The 18,598-nt window shown below is 37.7% G+C and overlaps 1 protein-coding gene across 6 annotated transcripts in view; it reads right to left on the reverse strand.

Annotated features, from left to right (window-relative positions):
• Positions 1–18,598, reverse strand: part of Kidins220 (kinase D interacting substrate 220) — a 107,296-nt gene that overhangs the window by 54,535 nt on the left and 34,163 nt on the right. For all 6 annotated transcript variants that reach the window (XM_046441211.2, XM_046441208.2, XM_046441206.2 and 3 more), the window contains exons 12-21: positions 16,621–16,798; positions 13,657–13,821; positions 12,564–12,743; positions 11,563–11,728; positions 8,186–8,337; positions 7,715–8,004; positions 5,469–5,609; positions 4,192–4,435; positions 3,962–4,050; positions 2,322–2,466 (exon numbers count right to left, since the gene is read on the reverse strand). In XM_046441211.2, coding sequence (XP_046297167.1) covers positions 2,322–2,466; positions 3,962–4,050; positions 4,192–4,435; positions 5,469–5,609; positions 7,715–8,004; positions 8,186–8,337; positions 11,563–11,728; positions 12,564–12,743; positions 13,657–13,821; positions 16,621–16,798 — 1,750 coding nt within the window. The remainder of the gene's footprint in view (positions 1–2,321; positions 2,467–3,961; positions 4,051–4,191; positions 4,436–5,468; positions 5,610–7,714; positions 8,005–8,185; positions 8,338–11,562; positions 11,729–12,563; positions 12,744–13,656; positions 13,822–16,620; positions 16,799–18,598) is intronic.

The following is an 18,598-nucleotide window of genomic DNA, read 5'->3' on the forward strand; positions in this document are numbered from 1 at the left end:
AACAAATGGGAAAGACTGGATTAATTTGGGGGCAAAGAATAAAAAGCTCAATTTTGGACATATGAAGTGTCAGACATCAAATGAGCAACTGGAGAGCTACAGGGTGAAAGATACAGATTTAAGAGTCTAAGGCATACAGTCTAAGGTATTCAAGATGAGACAGGATCACTAAAGGAGCTGTTCTAGGCAGAAGAGAAAGCTCCGAGAGCTAACTAAGGCCAAGGGTGTCCAATGTAAAGGTAAGGAGAGAGGCAGATAACTACAGTGTGCAAGAGGGAAATATGGTACATGCAGCTCTCTGGAAGCCAGAAGGCGGCAAATAACGAGGACTGAGACCTGGCCCCTGGACTTGTCATATGGAAGCCACCTTGAAAATGCAATTGTGCTCAAGTTCTAAAAGCAAATAGTATTGGAGCCTGCTTAGAGGATGAATAGTATGAGACCAGGGACAGTCAACTCTTTCAAAGAATTCTGCTGAGAAATGGGACAAGAACTAGAGGCAAGGGAAGGGAGGGAGAACTCTTCTTGGAAAGGGAGAACAATCTGTGGATTCCACGTGTGTAGGGGTGCAATCGCCATTTCACCACCATGTGTTCATGGCACTATCCTTATGAGACATGACATGAAGCCTCCAGTCTTTCCACTCAGGGCAGGGACTCTGTCATGCTCACTGCATTATCCCTGCAACATCTAGACCAATACTGGCCTAAGGCAGATCACTACATATTTGTTAAATGAGTACAAAAATGCTTTTGGTAACATAATGAACAGTCCCATTGTTAAACATGGCCTAGTGAGGTTGAGACCTCATTTAAAAAGATTTAATGGTCAAAAATATTATAATATATCAGATACAACCTCACTTGTCTTTTTATTTCTGCTGTGCTGGGGATTGAACGCAGGGCTGTGGGTATGCTAGCAAGTGCTCTACTGCTTAGCTACACTTCCAACCCTCAAAGCTTCACTTGTAACACAGTTCACATTATGAACCTCAACCTTAGTATAAAATATAATGCAGTTTAACTATCAGAGTCAATACTACCAGTTAATACCATGCAAAGTAAGAGATACACTTTACAAACTGAATTACAAATATTTATATGACTGACCAAATACTGATTAGTAATTAAGTCTTAACAAAATGGAGAGCAGAATTCTATGCAAAGAATTTAGTCATAGGGCAATAATCCTCAATTTTGTTGTCAATACCTTTTATTCAAATATTATATGAAAATAGCATAACAGTATATAAAATCTAAATTTCAACATTTTAAATTATAAGTATAATCAATTACATAAATCAGCATAAAATTATCTTTATACACAGGGAAAAATTAAACCAGAGACAAAATAAACAATTTTTAAAACCATCTAAGATTTCATCTCACACCAGTCAGAATGGCAATTATCAAGAATACAAACAACAATAAATGTTGGTGAACATGTGGGGGAAAAGGTATATTCATACATTGCTGGTGTGAATGCAAATTGGTGCAATCATTATGGAAAGAAGTATGGAGATTCCTCAGAAAGCTTGGAATGAACCACCATTTGACCCAGCTATCCTATGCTTCATTTCTACCCAAAGGACTTAAAATCAGCATACTTCAGTGATGTAGCCACATCAATGTTTATAGCAGCTCAACTCACAATGGCTAAACTATGGAACCAACCTAAATGCCCTTCAACAAATGAATGGATAATGAAAATGTGGTGTATATATGTGATGGAATATTAATCAGCCTTAAAAAAGAATGAATCTTGTCATTTGCCTGTAAATGGATGGAGCTAGAGAATATCATGCTAAGCAAAATAAGCCAATCTCAAAAAACCAAAGGCCAGTGTTTTCTCTGATAGGTGGATGCTAATTCACAATGAGTAGGGTGGGGGGCAGAACAGAATTACTTTAGGTACAGGGGAGTGAAGGTAGGAGAGGAGATATGGGGGTAGGAAGAATAGTAGAATGATCAGTCATTATTACCCTATGTACACATATAAGACCGGTGGGATTCCACATCATGTACAAACAGAAGAATGAGAAGTTATACTCCATCTACATATGATATATCAAAGTGCATTCTACTGTCATGTATAACTAAAATTAGAACAAATTTTTTTACAAAAGAAAAATAATAACAGTGTAAAACTAATGGCCGATTTTCATCTCAACTAACACTGACTTATCAGATCCATTTGATACAAAGCTGTTATTCAGCAATGTAAAAATATAAATCTAACACATGCCTTTGCTTCTCAAATGAAACCACTTTGTTTATTTTAAAGCTTACTATCTGTCAGAGACAGTAAGAAACAAAATTCACCTGTCACAGATACGATATTAAGTAATCTTCTCATGGTCTGGGGACTGATATCACTGAACCAGTCTTCAGTAACCAGCAATTTTGTGAGATCAAAGGACATCTGCCGAGTGATGGTCCTCTGCATCTGCCTTCTTCGGTAAGTGTCCTGAAACAGAATATCATCAGTAAGACTGTGCCCACACTTCCAGTCTGAGAATACAGGGCTTTTTAAGAAGTTAATATATGTTTACAGCAACAGCAAAATGCACTACTTTAGTCAAAGAGGAGGATGATATGCTAATTAAGCATTATTATTACCACCCCCTGAGGAGAAACGTCACGGATAGGAGTCGCATTACTGACAACTGCATCCTATGCTACGGTTTAGCTTCACATGTACTGTGGTTTACAGTTGTACAGTCAGAGAAAGCTCAATGCCTTTAAGATAATTAGCAAACAGAATCCAGTAAAGAGAATTATATTCAAACTCTGTGGAGGCTCAGTATTACAGGAAGCCTAGAAAAATAAAGGAATTATGCCCGTTTCCAAGGACTCCCAGACACTGGCACTTTAACTCTCCTCACAGAGCTCCATAAGAATGAAAGGCACTCTGGGGGGGGGGGGGCACTAAGGAATTCCATCTCACACAGCATGGTCCCTCACCTAAGTCCTGGTGTAAGAGAACAGTGGATACAACCACCAGGTGACCAAGATTCCAACTCCCAGGGGAGACATTCAAAAGATTATCGTAGACCCCTCTGAATTTAGTGCTATCAAATGTCATTTGTCATATTAACTCCCATCCACAACCAGGAAGGGTACAGACATAAAATCAAATGGTCAAAATATTACCGGACACATTAAAAAAAAAAAAAAATTCAATTATCTAAATTTAATAGTAGCAAACCAGAAAAAAGACAAGGTGCTAGATCAAGTTAGCTGGCCCTAAGTGGCACAATTCCTGCAGGTAGACATCTTCCTGCCTTATCATATGTAGACAGACATGGAACACACTCCTGTTCCACATAAACAAGATGGAGGCAGACAGGGACAACCAAAGTGTCAGAAGAGAAACACAAGGTAGAAGGAAAGGGCACAGAATCGCTACGGGTACCACAAAGGAGCAAGTACTTCCTGCAAATCTCAGGAAAGAGGAAGGAAGGTTAGAAGACAAAGCCAGGAGCTTTGTCTCACTACAAACCTTTCTCCCCTACAGTTACAGTGGCAATAGGAACATCTCAACCAGGGGAAGTCATTAGGTGTACTTTAAAATCTCACTCTGAGCTTTCTATTCAACTGGCTTAGGATCTGGGTCAGCACTTGGGCTGAGACTGTGCTGGGAGAGAAGAAGGGCTCCTCCCATTTAGGGCTGCCAGGGATGCAGATGCAGACACTCCCCAAGACACTGCAAGGGAAAGAAAACCAGCAATCACATCTAGTGTTTGGCTGAAGAGTTTTAGGTAATACCACAGACGGTTGAGGCGGCATCTTTAATCTCATCTGAACAACAGCAATACACACAGCGCTGATAACAAACTGGACTGGGGGTGCACTCAGTGTTGAAGTGCTTGCCTGGCATGTGCAAAGACCTGCTTCCATCCTGAGTGCTGTGAGACTATTTAATTAATTAAGTAAATCTAGTAAAGCAAATGGCATCTTACCCGTCTATTGAGAGCTGTCCTGCTACCAAGTTTTGTCATCTCCCCAAGGCTGTTTTGTGAAACTCTCCTGTCAGCATCTTCCTGAATCCCTGAAAGAATGTACCAAGAGAGTACCATTTGCTCTCTATGTATTACAAAGGTATAAAATACTAATAATATTTTTCAAGGTAAAAAAAAAAAAAAAACGAACTACAAAACTCTTTTAAACACTTTAGGAGCTTGATCTTTACCTGTAGTATCTGAGCATGAAATGTCACCATTTGCTGTTGAAGTTACAAGAAATTTCCTTGCATTGCTGAGTCCACGACTATTAAGGAAAACAGGTAAGTGAACTATGTTGCGCATATAGTCGTGCCCGTTTATATTTGAGTCGCGAAGCACACTACTGAGGTTCTGGTTGATAGCCTTTATGATAATATGTGGGTCACTTGCAAAAATGGCAATAAAAGGGCCTTTTGAAAACAGAACTCGGACCTGAAGCAAAAGAAACGTACAATGTGTCAGAGAGTTTAAGTTACCCCAAGTAATAAAATAGCTTCTCGATATCAGTGCTTTCCTCTGATAACTATAAAACAGAATTCATTTTTTTGTCACAATGTATTCAACATGAAAACAAATTTTACTGATGGCTTGATCTGGGTTTGTCACATCTAACAGCAACAAAACCTGAAAAGAAAGCAACACAGTTCTCCATTGAAGCACTGCAGTCTACACAGGAGGTAAGATCAACACAGGTGAGAAATAACCGTGAACATGTGAGGTGCAGGCACACCAGCCCTTGCTCATACACTGCTGCTCTTTATAAGACACCTTCCAGGGCTGGGGCTGGGGCTCAGTGGCAGAGCATTCGCCTAGCATGCATGAGGCACTGGGTTCAATCCTCAGCACCACATAAAAATTTAAAAAATAAATAAATAAAGATACTGTATCCACCTATACCTAAGAAATAAAAATATTTTAAAAAGATACCTTACAGAAAGTCAGCAAAGTGCCTCTCTTTAACAACAACAACAAAAAAAACCCTGCACATTCTGTAGATTCCTTACATTATATCAGAATCTATTCATAACTATTTGCAAAGCAAAGGTTGGTTCACACTCTAGACTTAAGAGATACATTTGTGGTTTTCCTCAAACTGCCTTTATGTAAAAATTATGTAAATGACTTCACAATAAACATTTACTCTTGCTATGTCTCTGCATAAAGAATGGTTGTTTCCAGGGGCTGAGGCTGTGGCTCAGCGGAAGAGCGTTCACCTAGCATGTGCAAGGCCCTGGGTTCAATCCTCAGCACCACATAAAAATACAAACAAATAAAAATAAAGGTATTGTGTCCAACTACAACTAAAAAAATATTTTTTAAAAAAGGAATGGTTGTTTTCAGAGGAAAAATCAGGAGAGAAAAATGGTACTACTCCCATAACAAGCACATTTTCATGAAGTCATGTTATCCCCCCACTGCCAGGCTATAGACGACAATGACAAGCTTCAAGGCACTTGAAACATACTGTGTCCAGCATCTGAAGCACTTTGTCCTGCTCACAGGCATCGAGTCCATCAATGATAACCACCAGCCTTGTCTGATTCTGGGTGAAGCTGTCGATGGTCTTAGCCATCTTGGCCATCAATTCCACTTCACACTTCAGAACCTGCACAAAGCAAAATTGACAGAAAGCACTGAAGATATGAGAAGGTAAAGTACATTCCTTGAAAAGCATGACAGAATGTCATCCAGTAGGACGAAAGAGAGGCACAGTCCTTGCTGCCACCTGTAGTCCCACTAGAAACTGTACCCAATACTTCACAGTGCACCCAGCGAATACACATAACTTAGAGCACTTCACCTTCAAAATGACCCTAGGATGTTGATGCTGCTGTAGCCACTTAAAAAGGACAACCATGGGGAGCTGTGGCTGTGGCCCAGTAGTATTGCAGAGCACTGTCTCCGTCTCCAGTACCACAGAAACAAGCTAGTGAACAAATGGAAAAGGACCCCCTAGGTGAGCAACTGGCTTGCCAAAGCCACAGCTCTGATGCCAAAGACTTGGATTTGAATGCAAATCCAAATATCTACTGATTGATTACCAATTTCCACACTATCATTGGCATCTGAATGACATGGTTGACTCTGGCCAAAGGAAGTAGCTGTAGAATTCTAGAAAGTCCCTTTCAGCAGGAAAAGTATGGTCCTATTTTATGTTTCCATGGTTCAGTTTGCTATTTTTTAAAACAAATCTGATTACTAGGCTCTAGTAGTAACTACACCTATGGAATAATCTACTAACTCCTTTGAATAGCCTATAAAAGTCTACTTTATAAAAACATGCCATTGTGATAATCTTTTTCGCTCTAAATATATATTTCCACAGGAAAATATAATAAAACTACAAATGTAGTAATGTCTGGTTTATGGTTCAGCATAAAAGCACTTTGGAAGTCATTACTCCTAGTGTGTGTGTGTGTGTGTGTGTGTGTGTGTGTGTGTGTAGTTGTGCATATGTGTGTAGCTGGATATTGTATGCGTGTATAGTTGTGCACATATTTCTATGTACGCATGTGTAGTTACGTGTATGCATGTGAAAGACAGCAATGATACAGAAGATGGAAGGGACTTCAAAGACTTCAAAGCAAGGAATGTTTTGGGTAGGTTTTGGTTATGTCTTATCCTGAAGACCACAACAGACACTTTATTAAATATTTACAGATGGCAAAATAAGCACATGAAAAGAAGCTACACAACATATGTCATCAGGGAAATGCAAATTCAAATAATGATATGCCACTACACACCTACCAGAAGGGTCAAAATCCACAAGACTGGTTACACCAGATGATGACAAGGATGTGGAACAATGGGAAGTTCATTCATTGCTAATGGGAATGCAAAATGGCATAACCACTTTGGAAGACAATTTGGTGGTGTTTAACAAAATTAAACGCACTCTTGCCATCCAGTGATCATGTTCCTTGGTATTTACCCAAAGAAGCTGAGACATTTCTACCCAAAAATGTGCACACAGATATTTATAGCAGCTTTACTCTTAACTGCTAAAATCTGAAGCAAAAAAGATGTCTTTCAATAGGTGAATGAATAAATCAACTGTGGTACATCTGGGCAATGGAATATTATTCAGTGCTAAAAGACGACATGCTTCCAAGCCACAAAAAGATATGGAGGGCACATAAATACATATTACTAAGTGACAAAAGCCAATCTGAAGAGGCTCTGCACTGTATGATACCATTGATATGACATTCTGGAAAAGGCACAACCAAGAGACAGTATAAAGATCAGTGGTTGCCAGTGTTAGGTGGACAGAGAGATACAGGTGGATTGCAAAGGCTTTTATTGACAGTGGAAATACTCTGTATGATACTATACATCATTGTATATTTGTCCAAATCCATAGAATGTACAACACCAAGAGCAAACCCTAAAGTAAACTACAAACAGGGTGATTATGATGGGTCTATGTAGATTCATCAGTTTTAACAAATGTATCACCGGATGGGGATGACAGTGATAGAAGAGATGGTGCATATGCAGGGGGTGAGGGGCAAATGAAGTATCTGTATTTTCTTCTTCATTTACCTGTAAACCTTAAAACTGCTTTAAGAAAATAGTTTTGAATAAATAAACACACTAAATGCAACACCTTAACATTTGAAGATCATATTAACTAAAGCCCAAATGATCATGGTAGGAGTAGCATATTCATGTTACAATTTTTTCTAATATTAAATGAGTGCTTACTTTCATGAATCCTTCACTTTTCAATTTGTGCATTTTGGAGGCAGCATTATGAAGGCGTTTTCTTTGAGAATTCAGCAGAGAGTCCAATACTTGCCACCATGTACGGCAGTTAAGCACAAAAGCCAGCCCCACTATAGATGCAATTGATATGAGGACAGCATTCACTGTCATGTGTTTTGGGTCAACTCTGAATATGGCCAGCAGAGTGATCCCAGCAATAATGCAGCCAAAGATAAAAAGGAAGATGACAAAAGATGGGAGACAACATGTTTTTTTCCATTTCTTTTTACCTGTAATACAACAAATGATTTTAACAATTATTAACATATCAAGTATCTAGAAAAACCCTAATCATTACAGTCACAGCATGGATGATTCTGATGTTCAATTCATGTTTTCATGAAAATAAACTGAACATTCATCCATCTTAATGCTCTAGACATGAACACAGAAAAAGGAATGGAATCCTACCCTGAGCATCTTCAGTCTTGAATACTCGAAAAAGCCTGGTTGCCAAAAAGCCAAACTCTCTTTCACAGGCATCTGAGAGGGTTGCAATCATCTCAGCCAAAGAAGTTTCTCCACCTACACTGGATAGCCTATTGTAATCTGTAAACAAAAACCTGGGGAAAAGATCAAACAAAACATGACTCAGCTGTCTAAAGCAACAATGAACTTTTTAAAAAATATATTTATTTTTTTAGGTGTAGATGGACACAACACAATGCCTTTATTTTTATGTGGTGAAGAAGATCAAGCCTGGGACCCGCCCGCGCTAGGCGAGCGCTCTACCGCTGAGCCACAATCCCAGCCCCCAACAATGAACTTTAACACCGTCAAGCTCTACATCCTTTACTTTTTTTTTTTTCAATGTTCCTTTCAAAATATTGCTTTTAAAATTCTGAAGAGGGAATAACCTGTAAGTAGGTATCTTCTGCTTTCAACATTTTACATACTTCTCTATGGAGGGGCGGAATAAATGCTAAATGTAGGAGAGTTACATAAAGTAACTCAAGGGCAGAGGGGAAACAGCAATGACGGAGCTTGGACAAAGAATATCAGACACCTGAGTAGAGCTCACTGTTCTCCATGTGAGAATACAGCCAAAAGAGCTGCACAAAGCAAGCTTTCTAATACCAACTGAAGAGACTGGAACAAAAAAAAATATTCCTTAGAGTCATTAAGTATTTTGAACCCATTTGAAAACTCAAGGTTTTCAAGCATCTCATTTTATTTATAGCTTTGACATCTAACAAGGATTTAGAAATAGTTATAAAACATTGTTTTCATAATTGCTCTTCAAAATAACTGAATTATTTGCATCTTGAGTTTCTGAATAATTATTTCTATATTAGTTCCTTGCTCTCCTTCCATCTCTAAATTAAACTCTCATCTCAATCCAGTAAATAAGCATTGCTTTCAAAATATAATTTAGGATCACATTATACTATACTGTATGGTCTTGGCTGATACTATTTTAATTGTTCAAAGTTTAAAAAATATTCTCATTAAAGTGTTTTTCTTGTTTTCTATAAAAATGATTACCCATGTATTTTATTCTATTGTTGGGTCTTCCTTTGATCTTTTTTCTTTTTAAACTTCTCATTTCTATTTTTTTTTTTTTTTTAGAGAAAGAGAGAGAGAGAATTTTATTTTATTTTATTTTTTTAGTTTTCGGCGGACATAACATCTTTGTTTTTGTATGTGGTGCTGAGGATTGAACCTGGGCAGCACGCATGCCAGGCGAGCACGCTACGGATTGAGCCACATCACCAGCCCCTTAAACTTCTCATTTCTAAACTTTTTTCTTAATACTTGATCCAACCTGCTAGCTACAGTAGTCCTTCAATACTTGTGGGGACTGTTCCAGAACTAGCTCAGATCCCTTATATAAAATGGCATAGCACTATTTTCATAAAACCTATACACATCCTTCCACATACTTTATTTTTTTTTAAAGAGAGAGACAGAGACAGAGACAGAGAGAGAGAGAGAGAGAGAGAGAGAGAGAGAGAGAGAGTTTTAATATTTATTTTTTAGTTATCGGCGGACATTACATCTTTGTTTGTATGTGGTGCTGAGGATCGAACCCGGGCCACATGCACGCCAGGCGAGCGTGCTACTGCTTGAGCCACATCCCCAGCCCCCCTTCCACATACTTTAAATCATCTCTAAATTATGTGAAATACTCAATATAATGCAAATGATTATTATACCGTTTAGGGAATAATGACAAGAAAAAAGTGTGTACATTTTCAGTATAGGTGTATTTTTAAACCATGGTTGATTGAATTTACCCAAGAACACAGAGATCTGATTGCTCTTGTAAGCTTTTACTTTTATTTTTCGCCCTCATATTCACAGTATGGATATTTCATTTGATTTGGTCTTTTTATTTTCATCTTCAAATTACACATATTTTATCTTTAAAAATCCTTAATCCCTAGCTGGGCTTGGTGGTGCACACCTGTAATCCCAGAAACTCAGGAGGCTGAGACAGGAGAATAGTGAGTTCAAAGCCAACCTCAGCAAAAGCAAGGTGCTAGACAACTCTGTGAGTCCCTGTCTTTAAATAAAATACAAAATAGGGCTGAGGATGTGGCTCAGTGGTTGAGCGCTCCTGAGCTCAATCCCTGGTACACCCCCCAAAATAAAAAAATTCTTAATCCTTAAATACACTTTTAATTCTTTCCTTAATTTTTAAAATTTGTTTAATTAGTTATACATGACAAGAGAATGCATTTTGACACATCATGCATAAATGGAGTATAACTTATTCTGTTGTACATGGTGTAGAATTAGAACAGTCATGTAATCATATACGCAAATAGGGTAATAATGTCCCATTCATTCTACTATCCTTCCTATGCCCATACCTCCTCCCCTTCCTTTCTTTCCCTAATTCTTATTGAATTTCTTTTAATTTTATAACCTTTTTTCTCCCTTCTTTGTCATTTTATTTTCATCAGGAGCCCTATATCTTTCCCCTATTCCTTGGCTTAAATGTTTTTCAATTTTCTCATAAATTTCCTATTTGATAAAATAATTTTAGACAGATGAGGAAAGAGCCTCTCAGAGAAGCAAGCTGGGTTTCCTGAGGTTACACATTCATTGAAGGAGGTATTGGGTCTCCAGACTGGAGCTCTTGATGCCAGGACTCCATCCTCAATCTAATGCTCTCTTCAGAGTGCACCAAAGGATGATAACAGGTGACAAGGGAGGAAAAGGTTTATGCACAAATAATATGTGGCCAAAGTTAAACAGGCTTCTTTATGGAAAAATGATTTAATATTGGGTTGTAGCTCAGTGGTAGAGCACCTGCCTAGCACGTGTGAGGCACTGGGTTTGATCCTCAGCACCAAATAAAGAAAATAAAGATACTGTTTCCATTTACAACAACAACAAATATATACACACACACACACACACACACACACACATACACACACACACATATACAGAGAGAGAGAGAGAGAGAGAGAGAGAGACTGTAAATTTCCTAAATGCATTTGACCAGGAAATGTTTATGCTTTCACTTTGTTCATATAAAAGGTTCAAAGTACTGAGCATTATAAACTTTATTAAGGGCTGGGGATGTGGCTCAAGCGGTAGCGCGCTCGCCTGGCATGCATTTGGCCCGGGTTCGATCCTCAGCACCACATACAAACAAAGATGTTATGTCTGCCGAAAATTACATAAATATTAACATTCTCTCTCTCTCTTTCTCTCTCTCTCTCTAAAAAAAATAAAAATAAAAAAATAAACTTTATTATGTAAATTTTTTTTAATTTTTTAAATTTTTTTCGCCTTATCTAATAAAAGTTACTCTGTCAAAGGGACTGACCTACCTCACAGGTAAAGCTTTCGTAGTTTGCTCTGGCAATTCAGGTGGGTTCACAAACATCAGTTTGAAGAGGAGTTCCAAATACCCAATGTGTCTTGCCAATCTGGTACTGAGGACCCAGGCCCAATTCCACCTCTCTCCTTCCCTTCGTCCACCAAAATAAATGACAACTGAAATGCACAGTTTTTAAAAAGTATTGAAAACAATCATTAGTGAGATGGTTTCTTTTCACCAAATAGTCAATTATGAAGTAACAACAGCTAAGCTTACTTAACATTTTATGGACAGTATTTCCTAACTACTCCTCAAAGAATTCCTCAATTAACACCAACCCCCCAACAAACAGAAGATGTGTGAAAAACCGAAAGGAAACTGACTGAAATATGACCTAAGAATTACAATCGGAAAAATAATGTCTTAAACAGAGATATGCTCACAGTTCAGATTCAAATGTAAACAACTTTGAGTTTATCATAGTTTCCAAGTGTTGAAGCTGCCAGTTCCTCCAAAGGTGAATCTATTTCCTTTCTTGCAATGGAAGGCACCCCAAGACCAGAGATTTTGTTTTTCAGTGCTGGAAATCAAACTCTTGCCTTATACACACCAGGCAAGTACTCTACCATTGAGCTACATCCCCAGCCCTTATATTTTTTCTTATTCTGGTTTTAGAAAATAAAAATTACAGTGATTGTCAAAATGCTTAAGAGCATGCTAGTGATGCCTACGAAGTTTTCTCTTCAGAAAAGACAAAAACGGGTCATTAATTAACATGTATGAGAGTAATTCCTGCTTCAATATTAACAAGCACACTAGTTTTTAAAGGTACTCTAGCCATGCTGTGAACAATGTTCCTCTAGGCCAACTTAAAAAATAGTAAAAAAGATCAATTTTTTCATCCAATTATGAAATTCACATATAGGTTTTAAGAGACAGATACAGATAATGTTTTACATTAAAACAATTAGTTTTGATACTTTTTCCATTTTTGAAAAAGTAAAGACTTACTGAAGAAAATATATAAGAGAGCCAGGAAGCTCAATGACACTGCTATTCCAAGATTTGGGTCAACCGTAAAAGCAAACAGTAAGCCAACACTTCCACACAGTAGCACTGTAATAAATACTATAAGCCATGAAAACTGAAAAAGGGGTTCAATCTGTTGTCCTGCAAATGTCTTCATTTCATCTGAAAGAGAAATTAATATAATAACTTTATTCCTGTTTCAAGAAATACAAATTTTAGCTTGATTTTCAATTTTCACATTTCCAAGATAAACTTTTATTAGGCACTAAGTCCCTAAATAGAATGCTGTTACTCAATCATTTGAACCAATGGTCTCATTCCATAAACACAGCACCTCATTTTCCAGAGCCTCAACTACCTCTTACCCACTGTCCTGCTTCACACTGAGGATACACAAAATCCTTTTCTATCTGTCACGATTTTATTGATATTTTTGTGTTTTGTATTATATAAACAATAATGTACTGTTTCCATATGCAAAAGTAAAAATAATACTCTGTGTCTTCAAACTACATTTCACCAGCATTCTTCTCTGATCCCCTGACCCTCTCCCTCCAATCACACTCCAGAATCACAGCTCTTAAAGGTGTGTGGAGCCCAAATGCACACCATGCAAGCTGTTTTTTCTATAAAACTTGGAGCAATCTTTACAGGCAATACTAAAACCTGTCCTCAAAGAATGAGTACATTTTGCCAAGCAAAAGGTGTGTGTGTTGGGTGTGGGGGGTTAGCTGTGTAGGAAGCTCCTGAAAGAGGGACCAAGTCAGGAAAAATGTCTGGTCTGCTGACCCAAAATGTCTGGTTAACTGCAGCAGAGTGCACCAGAGGTGCAAACTGACAAGAACGTGAAGGGCCTGAGGAGCCTGCACCAAGGGTTTGACCTGATGTTAGCACACGACTGGATGTTTTTGAAAGAAAGCACCAAGGACCATGGGGAGGACAAATGAGAGGGAAGTAAAACCCAAAAAAATTCATTTTAGCAAATCATGTAACATACACACCCATACATAGAGCTCTTTTTCTTTACTACAGAGAAAAACTTGTTAAATAAACAGATTTTGTACATGTACTTTACCTTCTAGTTTCTTAAGTAAGAAAGATTTTCCACTTCCCCACTGTGCATATAGTCCCACACAAATGGGTGGCTGCATGGTAGGTTCACTGAGAATATCTGCCAGGGCACTGCTATATAAATCATAGCCAAGCATGTCACCATCTGTTTCAGTAGGTGACAAGTGTCCTGTAATTAGAAACACACCAGACCCTTACTTAAACTGTGGTATTACCTGTTGGAAGAAACATCAATTCTAAACTTATTGTGAAATGTTTAGATCTCTGTAAAAATAGGTCCAGAGACTCCGATGTAAATACCATATTTCATGGAATTTAAGCTACCTACCAATACAAGATACATTATTTTTATGTACATCTAAGAAAAAAAGCTACCAAATTGTGACAATGCTTTTTTATCCATCACTTACAAGACACATTCCAACTTCAGAGATATTAAAATATGGAATAATGTGCATTTCGAGTCAGTAAAATGAAAATAAAAACACAAACTAGGTAAGGTGCACACCTATAATCCCAGTGATATGATACAGGAAGTAGATGCAGGAGGATTGCAACTTAGCAATTAAGCGCCTAAGTCACTTAGTGAAATCCTGTCTCAAAAAATAAAAAGGGTTGGGGATGTAGCTCAGTGGTAAAGGGCCTCTGGGTTCAATTCCCAGTACCAAAAAAGAAAAAGAAAAAAGAAAAGAATCCTAGCTAGACTGGTGGCACATGCCTATAATTCCAGCAACTGAGGCAGGAGGATCAAAAGTTTGAGGCCAGCCTGGGCGACTTATTGAAACTCTGCTTCAAAACAGAATTAGAAAAAAAGAATTGGACATAACTTTCTTATGTTTGTATATGAATATACAACCAGTGTAACTCCACATAGTGTTCAACCATAAGAATGGGTTCTAATTAGAATAAGTTATATTCCATATTTATATGTATCTATATGTGTGTCAAAATATACTACTGTCATGTGTATCTAAAAGAACAAATTTTTTAAAAAAAGATTTAGAAAAAAGTTAAGGGATATAGTAGCCCAATAGTAGAGCAGTTGCTTAGCATGTGTGAGACCCTGGATTCAATCCTTAGAACCAAAAAGAGAATACTAAAAATAAAAGTCAATGGGTACAAATCGTTCATTGTAGTACTAGTTGGTAACAGCAAAACATCCAAATGTTCATCAATATAGAACTGAGCATATTATTAGAATTCTATGATGAAAGATTATATAATAATTAAATTACGACAGTTCATTATTAAAAACTTTTCTAACATAACATGGTCTGATCTTTTTTTTTAAGCTATACACATAGTATAAAACATTTTATACGTGTTTTTTTGTTTTGTTTTGTTGTTTTTTGATGCACTGGTGATTGAACTCAGGGGCCTTCTACCACTGAGCTATACCCACAGCTCTTTTTATATTTTTTATTCTGAGACAATGGCTCACCAAGTTGCCCAAGCTGGTCTTATACTTGTGACCCTTCATCTCGCCTCCCAAATAGCTAGGATTACAGGCATATGCCACAACACCTGGCTTTAAAAAATCTTCATAAATATAAAGAAAAGCCTGGAGGGTCATTCAATTAATTACAAGTTGGAAGGTAGAAGACAATGAAGAATTTGCTTTTCTGCTAAATTCATGTCTTCATTTTTCAAAATTTAATGACTGTGTATTACTATTATAATTAGACTAATATTTTAAAACTCAAAAAGACATAACACATTAGAATCATAAAACAAGATATGAGTAAGAAGTCAAACAGGAAAGTGATAGAATTCTACTATCTCCTATTGGTTTCTGGAACATTTTTTTTTTAATTTTAGTAAAAAAATAATTCTGTATTTCAAAACATCATATATTAATGATTACATTCTCATGTGTATCCTTTTCAGTTAAAAGCTACTTTAGGCCAGGCATGGTGGTGCACGCCTATAATCAATCCCAATGGCTCTGGAGGCTGGGGCAGGAGGATTTCAAGTTCACAGCCAGCCTCAGCAATTTAGCGAGGACCTAAGCAACTTAGTGAGACCCTGTCTCAAAATAAAAATAAAATGGGCTGGGGTGTAGCTCAGTGGTAGAGTGGTTGGAGTCCCTGGGTTCAATGCCCAGAGGTGAAAAATAAGAAAATATAAACACAAGTACTTAAGATTCAAATGAGACAACATTTTTTTCTGGTTAGGCAGATCAGTTAAAAAGTCATGGAGAAGGAGACAGTGGATATGAAACAAACTTTGGAAAAGATGGTTTTATTAAGAACAGAATATTCACAGGGATAGAGAGCATGGCTTTTTGCAGACAAAACAAAGAGAACTGTAAATCCCCATGCTTCCTCAGATAACAGAGTACATCTGATGAGAGCACAAAGTAACCTGGGGGAACAATGGGGGAAAGACTGGGGGAGAAGCAAGCTGGGTTTTCAAAAGTCTTAAAAATTGACTGATGGGGGCTGTGGCTGTGGCTCAGCGGTAATGCACTTCCTGGCATGTGTGAGGCACTGGGTTCGATTCTCAGCACCGCATATAAATAAATGAAGATAAAGGTCCATCAACAACAACAAAAAATAAATAAAAATAAAAAAAAAAAAAACCTGACTGATGACTCAGTGTATGTAACTTAGAATGCTGACTACAATGCAAGATACTTTTAGATAGGAAGGACTATTCCTCAACAAATAATAACTTTTTAAACTTCAAATTCTCCAGTTAATGACACCTCCAAAAAGTTGGCGTTTTAAAATTTTTTCTTAGTTTTTAATTGAACATTCTTTATTTAAAAGCTTTGTCAGGGGGGCTGGGGATATGGCTCAAGTAGTAGCGCAAGCGCTCGCCTGGCATGCGTGAGGCACTGGGTTCGATCCTCAGCTCCACATAAAAATAAAATAAAGATATTGTGTACACCTAAAAGCTAAAAAATAAATATTTAAAAATAAATAAATAAATAAAAGCTTTGTCAGGGACAAAACCCAGTACTTACTGGCTCCAAATATCTGAGTTAAAATGCTTTTCTGATGGCTACAGTCGATGTTATAAGGAGTCTCGCCAGCTTTGTTCGGCCTATAAAGTAACCGTCCATCTTTAGGATTTCTTAAAAGAAGTTCTGCCAGTCTCCGACTCCTTCCTCGAATAGCGATATGCAAGGGAGTATCTCCTTTCTATAAAATAGCAACAGGAAAACTGACCTTTCACATTTTCATGTCTATTGCAAATAGACAACAATTTTCCTGCTTCTACAAAATACCAGAAAGTCTGAACTTTTTGTATTTTTCAGAGTATATACATAATAGGAATTTTTATCTCTAGCTTCCTCACAATTTCTTTAGATTTTCTCAAAAACTATTTCTGCCCTAGCCCTCTAGAATGAAGGCCATCTTCCTCCTCATTGCAGCTTACTGAGAAAGGACACAAGCTTTCTCCCCATATTCCTCCCAGGCCAGGATCTGCTTCCTCAGAATCCTTCTGCCATCCAAATCTTCATTGCCCAAGGACATCAGTCATCTTTCTCATCAAATTTGTAGTTCATTTCACAGCTTTCTTTCATCAGCTATGACCTTTGGTCAACCTCCCGTCCTTAGGTCAGCCCTTAAATTCCATTACTCTACATTCTCCACCTCTGAGCCCTCTGTCAATCTGTCTTTCTCTGACCACTAGAATCTCTTCCACTCTCCTCATCTTTCACTTTCCCTAACATCAACCTACCTTCTTCTCCTATTAGAATCCCATCTGTTAGTGGTTATATCCAATAATAAGAAAACTTTAATATAAAAAACAAACGACCTCTTCATTCTGCAAAATGCTCTTCTATTTATTCCTTCACAAATACCTCTTGCCAACTACTAATGACCCCAAATTTAAATTCCCAGTTCTCGTCCACTGTGATTACTCTGTGACACTAAGTGAAACTGACCTTCAACATTCTTCCTGTGGCTGCCATGGCACAATCTCATCTTGATTTTTCCTCTTCTTTCTCAGGCCTACTTCCTCTCTAGATTCCCTTCCCATGTTCTAAATGCAGCACAATAACTGATCTCACTACTGTACACAGCACTTTTTGCACTGGGTGTCTTGGAGAAAACAAGACAGTTCTAGCCTTAAACAGCTAACATTATAAAAGGAATAAATGAGTAAACTATAATAATACAATAAAATAAATAGAATAAGCACAATAGAGTAAACTATGATAACACTCAGCATAAAAGAGGTGAATTTGGACCATAACTTTCATCATTCTTCACAATGATTATCTTTGTTACTCCCAGGCAACTCTCATGTTCTGGAAATTAACTGCCGAATTTCCATTCCCAGACTAAATTTCCCACCCAGATTCTAGTCCCTCGCTTCCCACAGCTTCCTGAATGTCTTATCAATCCTCAAATTAAACATATCTGAATCAGATTTCACCCTCTTCATTCCCCCACTCAACTCCATTTCTCATCTCAAACCTGTGAGAAGGAAAAACATTAGCAGTAGCACTTCCACCAGACACAAAATTTCTGAAAAGACAAGGAAAACATGAATACACCTAACATTCTAAGCCTGTTTAAATTGAAAGCAAACTAAAACCAGGAATGGATTCTACATAAAGTATTTAGCAATTTGGAGGGATTTCACCATGAAAACTCTATAAAAAAAAATATAGTAAGGACACACAGCGGAACATTTCATCTCCTGTTAGTGAATGTTAATGCCAATAAGCTTTGAGGGTCTATTCTCTGCAGACCCTTTGGCCTCTTTCCTCTGCAACATGCTCTATCCTTAATAATGTCCTCCTTGTGTCAAGGGCAGTGCCCACACGGGTATGAGCCAAAGAAGGAAAATATGAAGCAGCTTCCCCAACAGGACGCTGAACCTACCCACTCCTCAGCACAGACACCCCAGCAGGTCATCTCTCCTACATACAAGAAAATCAGACTCCAGTGAGTCTACCAGACATAGAGGCCAGTCTACCAAGGCCT

This window comes from Marmota monax, unplaced genomic scaffold (assembly GCF_021218885.2).
Source record: "Marmota monax isolate L192 unplaced genomic scaffold, Marmota_monax_Labrador192_F-V1.1 WCK01_AAM20220418_F8-fsc00010, whole genome shotgun sequence".
In the NCBI taxonomy this organism is placed as follows: domain Eukaryota; kingdom Metazoa; phylum Chordata; class Mammalia; order Rodentia; family Sciuridae; genus Marmota; species Marmota monax.